Source organism: Neopsephotus bourkii, unplaced genomic scaffold, assembly GCF_033783945.1.
Source record: "Neopsephotus bourkii isolate Nb327-2 ecotype Australia unplaced genomic scaffold, CSIRO-AGI_Nbou_v1 NB_768, whole genome shotgun sequence".
NCBI classification, from domain to species: domain Eukaryota; kingdom Metazoa; phylum Chordata; class Aves; order Psittaciformes; family Psittacidae; genus Neopsephotus; species Neopsephotus bourkii.
The window spans coordinates 1717400-1730798 of record NW_026901264.1 but is presented as its reverse complement, the minus strand read 5'-3'; the positions used below and the strand labels follow the sequence as shown (position 1 = coordinate 1730798).

Genomic DNA, 13399 nt, shown 5'->3' with positions numbered 1-13399 from the left:
TACTACATACTGCAAATCATTAAGGGCTAATTTAATAATAAAATACATCAATATAAGTTATGCTTTTACTTAAGGGACATGCCTGATACATAATACTGGAGCTAAAGGGAATACTGAGAGAACAGAGACAGGCCCGCATGGCAGAATTATAGAATTTCACTGTTTGTGACAGCATAAAAGTTACACACATTTACAGACTTACAGGTAACTCTGTATCGTTACAAAGGTATGGTTTCCAATTTACTGGATAATAATAAAAACTTCACAGGGCCAAGAAGAAATATGCAAAAAACATTTGCAACTCATCTCAACTGACTCTGAAAATTAAGCTTGAAACCTGTATTCCCATTCTAGAAATCAGTAATAAGCAGAGAGGCCCAATTCAACTTTAATGCATTTTGGTATGTGACAATTTAGACAGTCTTGTGACAATCCAACAGTGAAAATTGTAAATCAAAGAAGGGAGTAGTTAAATTGAGCCTCAGTGTCTTCTCTTTGAAGTTTCATGTATTTCTAACTTGGACTTCATGATCTTAAAGGTCTTTTCCAACCTAGTTGATTCTGTGATTCTAATTTAGCATTTCAACCACATAGCTAGCAATGTGGCTTTCTAATAATAAATAAAATAATTTCCAATCAAATGTCAAGATTAATGTGCTGGAGGCTTGCAACACTGAAAATCTGCATGTTTCATGGGGTGTACTATAGAAATTAAATGTCTGTTGGAGTTTTTCTCTTGAAGCAGACATTAATGGAAATTAAATGTTCCAAAGGACATGGCTTATCTAATGATAACCAGATATAAAATATCTTGAATTACCCTCACATAGGCTCTTTAAGTAAAACCAGCCATCTAAAAAGAAGCAGTTTACAACTCTTCACAGCATTAGCCTAAACTGCCATCCCAGCCATTATGCTTGCATTGGTGCTTCAGATGGAATGGGGCTTTCTCACATCACTGGAAGCAGGATGATGTAGCATAACTGTATGGGTATTATGGGCGTCAAGACAAAATGAAATGCAAAACACTGCAACTTGAAACAGACAAGCTCCCTGATGTCAAATTCCACTGAAAAATAGTATTAACTGAACCTTTCTCCAGTATCAAGGCTTTGAAGCACACTGCATCAACAAATAATTCCTGACCAACTCAGTGTTAATGTTAAGATAATGTGTGGGGTAGCTGTGGAGAAACAGACTACAGAGAAGATTGTTGTTTAAAAAAAAATGTAAGAAAATTTAACCCAACTTAGGCAGTAACTTTTCTTAGGGTTCTTGTACACAGCTGAATAACCTGATGTTGAGTCCCACAAAACACTGGCCTAATGCACACAGCTGAAATACCGGTTTGGTACAGGCATGTGAATCTAAGTATAGCAGGCCAATTTATGCTGTTCTCATGATGGAAATCTGAAATACTCTCCTGCTGTCAAGTTAGAATTTGATCCACCATTGAAGTATTTCCAGGTTTGTTACATATACATTGGTGCAAGAACTCTTCCGTCACCTTCACGTAAGAAAAGTCTTATTCCCTCAGCATGGATGAAGCCTTCAGGTAAGATTTTTGCAACACACTCATAATCACAATTTTTTTCCTCCCCAAATGTTCGATTTTGCTGATGTTGTGTGATGCACTCAGTATCTACAACACTGGCCAACCTGTTTATGTGAAATTTAATGGAAATACAAAGACCTTGATGCAGGACACCAAATAGTTAAGTGCTCCACACAACACAGCCAGGCCTGGCTCGGAGAGTCCTGCTCATTCAGCTTGGACTAACATCATTGCACGATCAACAGATTCAGTGCCTACCTGCGCAAAGTGGGAGAGGCCACATCGGGGTACTTGGCTCCTTGCTGGTGAGTACTTTGAGCTCCACTAGAAGCAGTCTGTGATGCAGGATTCACTTTAACAGAATTACATGAGGCCACGCTTTCGTTGTCAGACGAAATCCCTTTCTCTTTATCAGTCTGATTGACTAATCCTGGCAGAGAGTTTCCAAGGATTACCTTGGCAGGCTCTCTCATTTTTGGGACAGGCAACCCGGCTGACTTGCTGCTCATGTTGGAGTCTATGCTACTTGTGCTAGATCTATTCCCAGCTCCACTTCTGCTACTGGATTTACTGGGCCGGGGTAAACTACGATACTGAAGATTAGTTCGGGCACTAAGTGCTAAGTAGCCATCATCCTGGTTCTGGGAGCCATCCACACTAGTCTTCCGACTAGTGGTCCTACCCATGAGTCCAGATGACTTTGGGATTTTTCCCAGGGTAGCTGATCTACTGGTGATCGTTGCCCCACTGGCAGTGATTATAGTCATGCCTAAGGCTGACCCGCTCTGTTTCTTAAATCCAAATGTATTAGCATTAGCAGCAGTTGTTCTAGTGTTACTTGTGGGAAGCTTTTTGGATTCATCACCACTGCTGCGTCCTGCATCTGATGGGGAACGCTTAACATGTCCAGCTTTAGGAGATAGTCTACCCTTTTCTGATACCTTGGCGTCATCAGTTTTCCCTACAAAAATAGAAAAAGAATTCTAATATTTAATGACTTGAAAAACATCAAGCAAATGATGAAACTCAAAGCAGCATGAAAAGCAAAAGCGTGCTAGCCACCAAAGTGCGGTTAGAAGTCATGATCTAGTCTGCACTGAACTTAGATGCCACTCTAGTGAGTTATACATGCAGACTTGCCAGAGACAGTATGTGGTGTGTTTGCCCCCAAGAATATGAAAAGCAGAACAGTGTTATGTCATAGTGACAGATAAGAAAAAATGTTTCCCTCTGTAGCTACCACAGAGCAATCCTCTTTAATCATTAGAAAGAAGCAGTGTTAGGCCATTAGTACAATTTTCCTACAACGCATTGTTCAAGGAATTATCTAACTTCAACTTTTTCATATACAATTGTGTACATGACCAAACGAGGAGAGGTATTAACTTATATTACTTGATTATGCAAAATCAATCGATTTCTATTCACACATCTGCAAAAGCTAAAATTACTGTACATTTCTAAGAAAAGCCAGAACTAAGCAGTGTTTAGTATAAATTAACATGCTGATTTAGTAAAGGGAAAAACAAAATCTCCTTAACCACACATACTGCATGTTCTTACAGTTAACCTTGACTTCAAAAGCTGAAGTTATACTATCTATTCTGCATATGGCAGTACTGTGCCCAATAAATAGCTCAGCTTAAGACTAGAGTTGTCACGAAAACAACTCCCATGGTGTATTAATCCAAAATATGCATTTTCAAATGAACAGAAATAGAAATGTGGATATAAAAGATGCTGCAGAGGTTAAAACAAGAACTAAAAATAAAGACAGCACTACCTGAAGTTCAGGTTCTGCCTCTGGAAAGTATTTAAACTGTTTTCATACTGAACATACTTTTTGGCTTGTTTCTATCTTACACCTTTTCTCACCTGTTCCAGGTGTCTTTAATGTGCCTGAGGTGGTTGAAGGTTTAGTCCTTGGTGTGGTAATGCCAACTTGAGCTGACATGCCCCGTCGCCAGGAGCCCGTCTGTGAAATGACAGTGTTCTTCCTACCAGAAGTACTTTTATCAGATTCATCTGACACATCAGAGGGATTCCGCCTCCATTTAGATCCTGGCTCCATTTTTATGCCACTATCAGATCCTCCATCTGATTTCTTGACTTCATCACTGGACCATAAGGAATTCCGCTCAACCTGGGAATGCTTTTCTGCATCAGTCTAGGACAGATAAGGAATTGCAAATACAGCCTTCAGAGCAAGCCCTTCTTTTAAGAAGCTTCATAAATGAGAGCGATCAAATGATTCATCAACTCAGTAGTCATTTCTAAGTACCAACAAACATAACATACCTTTGATACAGAAATGTCACACAAAGAAATGACGTATCTTTTTAATATGCTAGGGAAAAAATACAAAACCCCCATAACAGCCATGCCCCTTAGGATAAATAAAGACAAAAAAAAAAGAAAAAACCCACTTGATTTATAAAGGGTGTATTCAGCTCTATGACATTTATAATCCTCCATCTCAAATTTCTGACTAACCCTTCTACAGCAATGCCAAAAAATCCTTTCAAACCTGTGCAGCCAGCTCCCCTTTGTTCTTGCTGCTTTCCTAACTCTGGTCTAGCAATTTGATCTCCAGAGCATAAGGAGGCATCTTTTTAAACAGATTTGAAGATATGGAACAATGTTCATTCTAATCTAATGTAATAGAAGGACATCCACAAGTGAAGAAAAATGAATCCCCAACAACTTTCTAGCAACATTCAAGAGTGACTTAAATATGTATGTTACCGTAGTTTTTAATTCATGTTCAACTCCTGAACACCGTTTACCCTATTCTTCACAGAATGCACTACCAATCCTTTATGGAGAATTTTGCAAAGCTCAATGTCAAACACAGATTTTTTTCTTTAGCAAGCCTTTGCTTAGTTCTCAGAAATGGTTAAATCTATTAGCCTATATAATCATTTGTAGTGTATTCCCCATACATTATAATTTTCTATTGCTAACAATTATTCCTGCAGAATTCTGCTTCTCCTGTCAAATTATGCTGATTAATAAGGCAAATTTTGTAGTACCATAACTAACTATTTTGCGATCAGGCACAAATGATAAATAACCTCACATCTGACCATCATCCACACAACCACCTCGGCCCTAAAAAGACAGCATACATCGCAGTACCATGAAAGACTGACAATTCAACACTTGATCATGAAGCTCCCAAGAGGTAATAAATTCTGGAAAGATGCTGGAGTGCCATCTCTTCCCAACAGCCTTGGCAGAAGATGAATGTACAGTAGTCAACATCGCTTATACTTATGTACAGTAGTAGCATTGCTTATAAGGAAATTATTTTAAATACCCCAAAGCATTATAAAGCTCACAACCTTTTAGCTCTTTTGCATAATCAGAAAAACACAGGAAAGGATGTGTGATCATCTACCACACCTTAAAAAAAATTATCTATTTTATTCTTTAAGTTCCTAAAGTTTAAGAGTTTCAAGCTTATGACTCTTCCTACCAGAAGACACCATTAACATGAAAGAACCTAGGTGAATTGTGGCTTAATTTCCTCTGCTTTTTATTGTAATTACCTTTTTTTAAAGCCTGAAAAACTAGTTAAGCAATCAGTATGTGAAAGCTGACACCACACATCACAATGGTCTTTCTTTATTCACGTGAAATAGTGAGGGCCTGGGTTATTAGTCTGCATATTGAGTCATTACACTAACGAGCATTTGCTGAATTATGGGTTTAGATACTATTTTCTTGTGCTTTCCCTGTGCTATGCAAATGTTGCTCCCCTGCCTCTTCGTTCAGAGACAGCAACACAGAATAGCTTGATTAAAACACTGCTTTCTAACTTCCTCCTGTTTTATGGAAGTTTGGGAATGATTATCTTTCTAGTTATGACCATTGGTAGGTGTGCAATAAATTCAGTGTGACTCTTTCGATGTCCTGTGTTCCTCTAAAATCGTAATTTCATTCAAATGTCTCCTAGATTTACGTATCATACAATCACAGAATGGTTTGGGTTAGAAGGGACCTTAAAGCTCGTCCAATTCCAATCCCATGCCACCGGCAGGGACACCTTCCACTAGACCAGGTTGCTCCAAGCGCCGTCCAGTCTGGCCTTGAACACTGCCAGGGATGGGGCAGCCACAGCTTCTCTGGGCAACCTGTGCCAGCGCCTCAGCACCCTCACAGGGAAGAACTTCTGCCTAAGAGCTCATCTCAATCTCTCCTCTGTCAGGTTAAAGCCATTCCCCTTTGTCACTACATTCCTTTTTACAAAGTCCCTCTCCAGATTCCTTGTAGGTTCAAGCAAGAATAAACAAATAACCGACCAACAAAACCACCTCATCATCATCCCTCACATACTCTCATTAGTATATTGCTTCAAGTACCTTGTCTGGAATTGTGTATTTACACTGTTAGTTTTCAAGAGCAAGAAATACACCTACTTGCCAATTATAGAGCAATTCTAGTTTTGGTTGAGTGAAATATTCCCGTACCCACCTCTGCACCTGTAAGAATAGTACAATCTCAACAGAGAGAGCAGCATTACAAGAAGTCCTCTAGTTTTGCTCGCTTCCACTTCATTCCACTACTATAACCACAGCCAAAGTTTTTCTGTAGCCTTTGAAACACTGAACACCTACCCTTGAAGCCCTCTGGCCAGAGATGTTTCTGTTTCATGGTAAACACTGAACAGCACAGAAACATGACTAAGGAATCAAAACCAAAACAGAGCTAAACCTGGCTTGGGGATTGCAGCTGAAACTCCACCTCCTGAAAGGGCAAAAGTGGGTGTATTATTTGCTGAAGGTCATGACAAGACACAGCAAGCATGAACTGGGAGCAAAGCCTGCATCCGACTCAGCTAGGAGCAGTGGTAACCACCAGGATTTCTCAGCTTCTCCCTACAGTTCTGTAAATCCAATCATGAAGCTGTGAACAGACCAAAACCATCTGTGCTCCAACAGAACTGACAAGCTGTCTTGATCTAACAGCTTAAAGATGCTGCTGCTTTCAATTCAAAGGAATTGTTTCCATCGTCGGAGCTTTTTAATATTAATGAACTCATTCATGTACTTGATCTGTTCCTCACTCGTGTATCTTATTTCAGTGATGTAAGTTATTTTCAAATGCCCACAAAGTCTTAGTTTCTTATTAAAATGTATGTATGATGTGACTTTAAAAGCATATTATATGCAGTGCTGTGTAAAAGGTAACTTATCTATGTACACTGTAAGAGAAAAATGTTAGGGCCCCAAATGTCATACATCTGCATTAAGTGCTTTGGTATTTGACGTAATCAGAGCAAGACAAGGGAACATCGTAAGGCAAATCCTGGTTCTTATTACTAATTTGTTCAGAACCAACTTGTGAACATCTTCACAGCACTGCTACAAAAAAGGGCTGCAAGTATGAATGCCTACAAACATGGAATCAGTATCATATGAAAGTCCTGCTTCTCAAAGATTGAGAAACTACAGCTTCTCAAGTATAAGCTACTTAGCAGCTCTGAAAAACACTTCCTTAGCAGAGACTTTTTCCCTACTACAACCACGTATTCTTCCTCTGCAGAGATGATTCTGAATAAGTTTCTGATTTTATCAGCAGACACTGACATGTCAGGGCTCTCTCCCTTTGATGGTGCTGTGTTATTTGTCTGGACTCCCAGTTGAACATATATTAGCTTTAAGCTCCCTCTTTAATTTTCTGAAATCATCTGAAAAAAATGTGCTAGAATCACAGCAGCTTAAAAGTGCCTACTATTTAGGAGAACCAAAGCAGTCAATGGCCTGAGCAGAGAAGTCCACACCCCCCTGGAGATGTCTCACCACCCAGGGGAACGTAAACCTGGACAAGGGCCATTATATAGCATCCAGGTAAGACACAAAAAGCATATATACAGCATTCACTGTGTCACGAGATCTACTTTGGGCAGCATAAAATCAATCCTTTAAACTGTTCCCTCACTCTAAGCTATTTTCATTCCCTTGGTTTACAAGATTAGGATATTCTGTTCAAATGAAAACAAAGTATTTTATGAACAATAATTTGCAGGCAATATTAATACCTAGAATAAATACTGTCAGCAACAAAAACTGAAGCACGTCACAGACACACATGAAAAACCTGCAAACAACTTGTACGCTTTAGCTTCCAGCTTCCTCTCCTAATGACTACGCTCTACCATCTGCACAAGTTTCAGATGCTTTTCTTCTTGTGCATGTCTGCGCTCTCTTAGGTGCTGTAATATATGTGGAGGAGGAAGAGGAGTTTGTCAACACAGATTCTGATCTCTCAGAGGTGTTTCCAAGAATCCGATCCACCAGAAGATAAAAGTCAAATGAGTTTCTATTTTTTTCCTTAGGTTAATGTTAAGTCATATGTCCCTTATTCGTCCTTTTTTCCCCAATACTAAAATGATGTTAAGATGGTAACAATAGTCAACAAATACTTCTAGTTGTCTATGCTACTCTCTGTGCTACATACTGAAAACACATGTGATAGATCTTAACTCCTCTCAACTTGTATGGGACTTGTAGCAGCAGTTTTGAGTGTACATGCAATCGCTGATACACAACCAGAGGCTAACTGGAAACATTTAATGTAGGCTCAAACATGCACCTTGTGGCAAGGGAACAAAGACTAACATGTGCTTGCACCACAGTCCTGGAGGCAGAGTAACACTCCACAGCAACCGCACGTCTACATTAAAACTAAAATCAGATTTAGGCTATAGTCAGGAAAAAGAGAGGAAAGAAACAGGGGAAAAGGTCATACCTACATCCCTCTTCTCTACCTGCTGCAATGCCAAGTCACTGCATCCTGGTTGCTTTGACACACAAAACCTTGATCAGGTGGGCTTACAAAGAACAAAGCTGGACAACATAGACCTATATTTTTCCCAACAAAATTCCATATAATTGAGAGAAAAAAAGAAGCTTCTATTACTGCAAATCTCTGCATTCTGCAATCTTATTGATTAATGAAAAGTCACTGGATACCTTCACTTGTTTTACCCTCACTGGATGTCTGGTGTCTGAGCACAAAATGCACGTGTGCTGCTCATGGATGCAAAATTTATCCTCCTATGAAATGCTGCCAAAAATAGAAAGCCTGCAATACCATGCAGCCCTGGAAAGTTTAAAGTGATCTATTTCATTTGCCTGGCACTCCTTCATTTCCAAGGGAGGCATAAATAATTTTTAAGTGCTCATGTTTCATGTTGACTTAATTGAATCCTCTTCTTTCACAGAAAACATAATACTTTTTCCAAAGCAAAGGAAAAATAATATAATCCCATCTACTGATGCCTATTTTCTGCACAGCACTTCTGCTGGGAAGGCAGAAGCCATCTGTTGCCACACCACAGCAGCAGAGATGCCATGGATTCCACACACAGAGGAAATATTCCTAAATGCCATGTATGATAAGGTGGTCAGTACTTTTTAACATTGCCTTTGCAGTGCTATTGTCTGTACTGAAGGCTGTGTGTTCAAGTCCATCCAACTTAAAACAGTTACACCTATTCCACAGAAAAAACAGTAAGTATCAATGTTACCTGTGTAATCAGACATCTTACCTGTGCATCTAAGTTTTTGCGGGAGGAGGCAGGCGTGTTGGCATAGGAGCTGATAGAGGAGCTAGTGTTAATGTCATCAGTGCTGAGGTTATCTATGGTGTCACTGATCCCACTGCTGACAGAGCTGCTGTCATCCCAGCTGGAGAAAAACACAACAAAGGTAAAAAAATAGGGTTAAAAGACAGAAGCATCATCCAAAAGGAGAAGTATTATTTCTACAAACCTTATCCCACTTGCAGTTACCAACTGAAAACGATCTCTCATTTTTCTAACTTACCTTATTTGCATTTCTAACTAAATCCACGCAGCTCATTAACTATAGTGTTGCCACAAAGCCTAACGTATACCATCTATTCAGCCAAGAGCACCAATGATACAACTTCTTGACTCAACTGGAAGTCTGCATCTGTAAACAGATTTTCAAGTGACCCTCAAAATTTATGCCTGCAGTGCTAGAGCAGGGCAAGGTGGTGCTAACAAGTCACCTCGAGGTAGGCACAGCACTGATTTGCCAAGCCCTAACACAGACATGGAACTTAAATGCAAGGAAAAAATTCATCCCGAAGCAATCTTTTGTTAAACTGACCTGGGCAACAACCTGGATCTACCAACACAACATCACTGGTCTCAGAAGACTTCAGTAATTGAAAGCTTAGTTGTTCAGATGGTACATAACCCTCCTGAGCTATACAACATATCCTTTTCAAGATCTATTAACTGCTTACTATTCAGGACTACCTTCTTCCAGTGTGTGACAATGTCAACATTTTTCAGTTAAGTGAGAAACACATAACTGAAATTTAGGACATAGAGAACACCAACATAAAGCATCTATGCAAGTGTTAGAACAGAGAGAAACAAAATGACCTAAAAGTCAAGCCAGATGTTCGACTCCTAAAATGCCCTTAAAAATAAACTGCTGAAGGAAAAGATTTATAAACTGGCTTGAAAGTGCTCCATCTCACAGAACAATAAAGCTGGGATTGGCGAGTAACTCTGTGAAGACATTTCAGTCCACTGATAGATAACTACTACTGGGAACTCATAAACACGTATTTCATTGATCATTTGTGAAAGCTAAAGAGGTAAGCTGACAGTTCTTTAGCTATTTATCACCACAGCCTCAGATTTTTGGAAGCTCCAGACAGTCTTCTGCTTTACATTTCTGTCTGCTTTCCAAACTTGTAACCAAGAGACTGAAGTGAGATTTTCTGACCTTAGAGTAAAAGCTATTCACAAGCTGATACATGCATTTTAATATATGCATTTAAAATTTAACTGCATGTTATCTAATTGAATTCTGTAAAGAAAGGCTATCTGCCTGGTTTCTTGAATTCTATTCATAGCTTCACCACTGATTTACTATATAGCCTTACTATAACCTTTGGCAACTCTGAAATAACTTTGGTCTCACTACAAACCAGCAACCTGTATGGATTTTAATGATGCTTTCATGCTTTTTAATTGCTTTTTGCTTACTCGGGTGTATTTCGTTCACCCGCATCTATGTGAGGCCTTTCAGGGACCTGAGCACAGCTTAACCAGCAGCACAGTTGGCTGAACTGCCTGCAGAAAGGGTTATTGCTTGAAGTTGCTCTTTGCTACTGCATTGTTCCCGGTTATGGTTCACATCAATCTGCCAGCACAGTTATTTGCGCCAGTTCTCCCCTATCACTGCAGACAAGGCCAGCTGGGAAGCTCAGATCAACAGCTTCAGCAAGCCAGACTGATTTTGCCTTCAGGAAAACTGGGAGGGCTCAGCCAGGCTGCTCTGCTGGCAGAGGACAGGGATGGGGATGGACAGGGACTGACAATGAGACACCAGCCTTGAGGTGAAAAACAGGCAGCCAGATTTGACAGACATAGCGGTTTTATTTGCTATTTTCCAAAATCTTCCACAGCACAGAATCACAGATTGGAATGGGTGCTAAGGGACCTTAAAGCTTATTCAGTTCCCCTGCCATGGGCAGGGACACCTTCCACTAGCCCAGGCTGCTCCAAGCCCCATCCAACCTGGCCTTGAACACTGTCAGGGATGGGGCATAAATGAATGAAAGATGTGCTGACCATACAAAAAAATCCATGGAATCTAAAGAGAAAACCCTATTTCCCTCTCTCCCCCCAGTGTCTAGTGCGGAAAAACTGAAAACTTGGAAAAGAACTGAAAGACTTCTTTGAAGCACCTTTTTTTTTTTTTCTTTCTTAAGAGTAGGCAATTACATCTTATAATACAAAATTTTAAAATTATATTACTTATAAATTTTAGATTTTAAAAACAGGCCCTATAACTGACATTTAGTGCTATTTCAAACATAAGGCCATTGCAATTCTTAGATTTCGTAAATGCACCAACAGTTATGAAAAAATTATTAAAATAACTGCATAAAAGAATAGCTTCTGTAACTATAGCTACAAAAAAATAGCTTGTGTGGCAACTAAGTATCTTTTCTATTTTTGTACCTATAATAAAATCCTAATCATAATAACAGCAATGCCAATGTTTTCCATATTTAACAGTTTAATATCCTACTACAGAGATATTGCAATGGGAAATAAAAACAAACAATCAAACCCCAACAAGAAATGGACCCCCACGAAACCCCCAAAACAACAACAAAAAAAATCCCCAAAAGCCAAACCCAAACAGTAATGATAATCTGTGCGACTCATAGTTCTGTCTTGAATGCACAGAAACATTATGTTTACAATCATTCACCAACCTATTAGAGGTCCCTGTTCATCAGCATCTAAAGAATGCGGCTAATGCTAATCATAAGTAGTTTTACTGGCATCAACCAGCCCTGTTGACTTCAACTGTGAAATCAAAGGCATTATGGAAATACCTAAGCGCCCTTTGGAACTGCGACATGTGCCTGACAACAAAGGTAAAAACATGCACCTGAATACACTGATGGCTGCAGCTTTCTTTTAAGTGTATCCTCAGCTTCAAGTCTTCCATGTTCAGATGGAAATCATGAACAACTCAAGCTTTGTGTTTTCAAGTTAACTAATCTGTTACTAAATTAAAACAGATTAGCTACTCTGAAGTCCAAAGGTAGGTATCTAGAATTTTGGCTGCCAGAAGCTAAGCAACACAGCTCTTGTAGGGATGCTGGTGACACCAAGTGATGCCACTGATGCACACAGATGTTGTGACAAGGTAAGACGCAAGGTAACATAAGCAGTTATTGAGGCTGTCCTTTCGCCTAACACTAGAGACTGTTTTAATGCAAGTGAGATGCATGTAGAATTCAGTGAACTCTGTAAATCAGATGCCAATGCTATTAACCTTATGAGCACACAACATATACTGCTAAAAAGTTAACGCAATTAAAGCGCACGTAACTGCTATCAAGGATCCATTTTACACTAAAAGCTCTTAACATACAATAGTGTAGGACATGCCACTGCGGGTCTGTATCTGCACGTGGGGGAACACTGCAGCTTCACAAGAGGACAGCATCCGTTAACACATGGAGGTCTCTCAATTTCATGTTGCTCGTGAAACAACACCAAGTCTTCCATATAAATTAGTTCACTTTTACCATGATCCAGTGCCTTGATGGTTAAAGTCAAAAGCAATGAAGCAGAATCGGGAATCTAACAGCCCTAATTAAGGTGTTCTTGGCTCCCAGCACCAAGATAACATCTTTGTAATTTAGCTGGTGCAATTAATAATTTCTGATGTCAGCAGAAGTCTACTCAACTATAACCTGAAGCTGAAACGTTTGGCCTTTCCTTTCTCTATTTGATCAATCACCTGAAACTTTACTTTGATTACTGAAAATTAAAAAAAAAACCCAAACCCTTAAAAGTGTATTACACATGAAAATACACAGCCATCCACTTAAAATCCATCACTGCCATCACTTCAGAACTCCCACAAAGCTGCCTCCTGCACTCTATGAAACTAAGTACCCTCCTCTCCCTCCCCATCTCAGCCTGATCACCCTTATGTGACTACCAACAGTGCTACTACAGATCACCTGCATACAGCACCAGGTCAGCTAGTCAAAGCTGCTCTTTGAAAGGTTTGCAAAGCAGTTAAGCTCAGGCTTGTATTTGTCCACAGTCTATCAGCACTTTTCCATTTTGCATAATCATCATCCATGGAATTAGCTGCTCTTTGTTAACGAGGACAGGAAACCAGTCTGTGATCCTCAGACAGCCCCCCTCTGCAAGAAAACTTCCCCCTTCACAAGTTCAAAGCAAAGGAGTCATTAAAACCCAACTAAATAAAGCTATTGTTAAAGGCTGAAAATGCACTCCTCTCTACAGATGGGTGTGGA

At 39.6% G+C, this 13399-nt stretch overlaps 1 protein-coding gene across 2 annotated transcripts in view; it reads right to left on the bottom strand.

The window, feature by feature from the left end:
- Nucleotides 1-13399, bottom strand: part of NAV2 (neuron navigator 2) — a 219988-nt gene that overhangs the window by 50045 nt on the left and 156544 nt on the right. For both annotated transcript variants that reach the window (XM_061355051.1, XM_061355052.1), the window contains 3 exons: nt 9111-9249; nt 3431-3722; nt 1814-2516 (listed from right to left, as the gene is read on the bottom strand). In XM_061355051.1, coding sequence (XP_061211035.1) covers nt 1814-2516; nt 3431-3722; nt 9111-9249 — 1134 coding nt within the window. The remainder of the gene's footprint in view (nt 1-1813; nt 2517-3430; nt 3723-9110; nt 9250-13399) is intronic.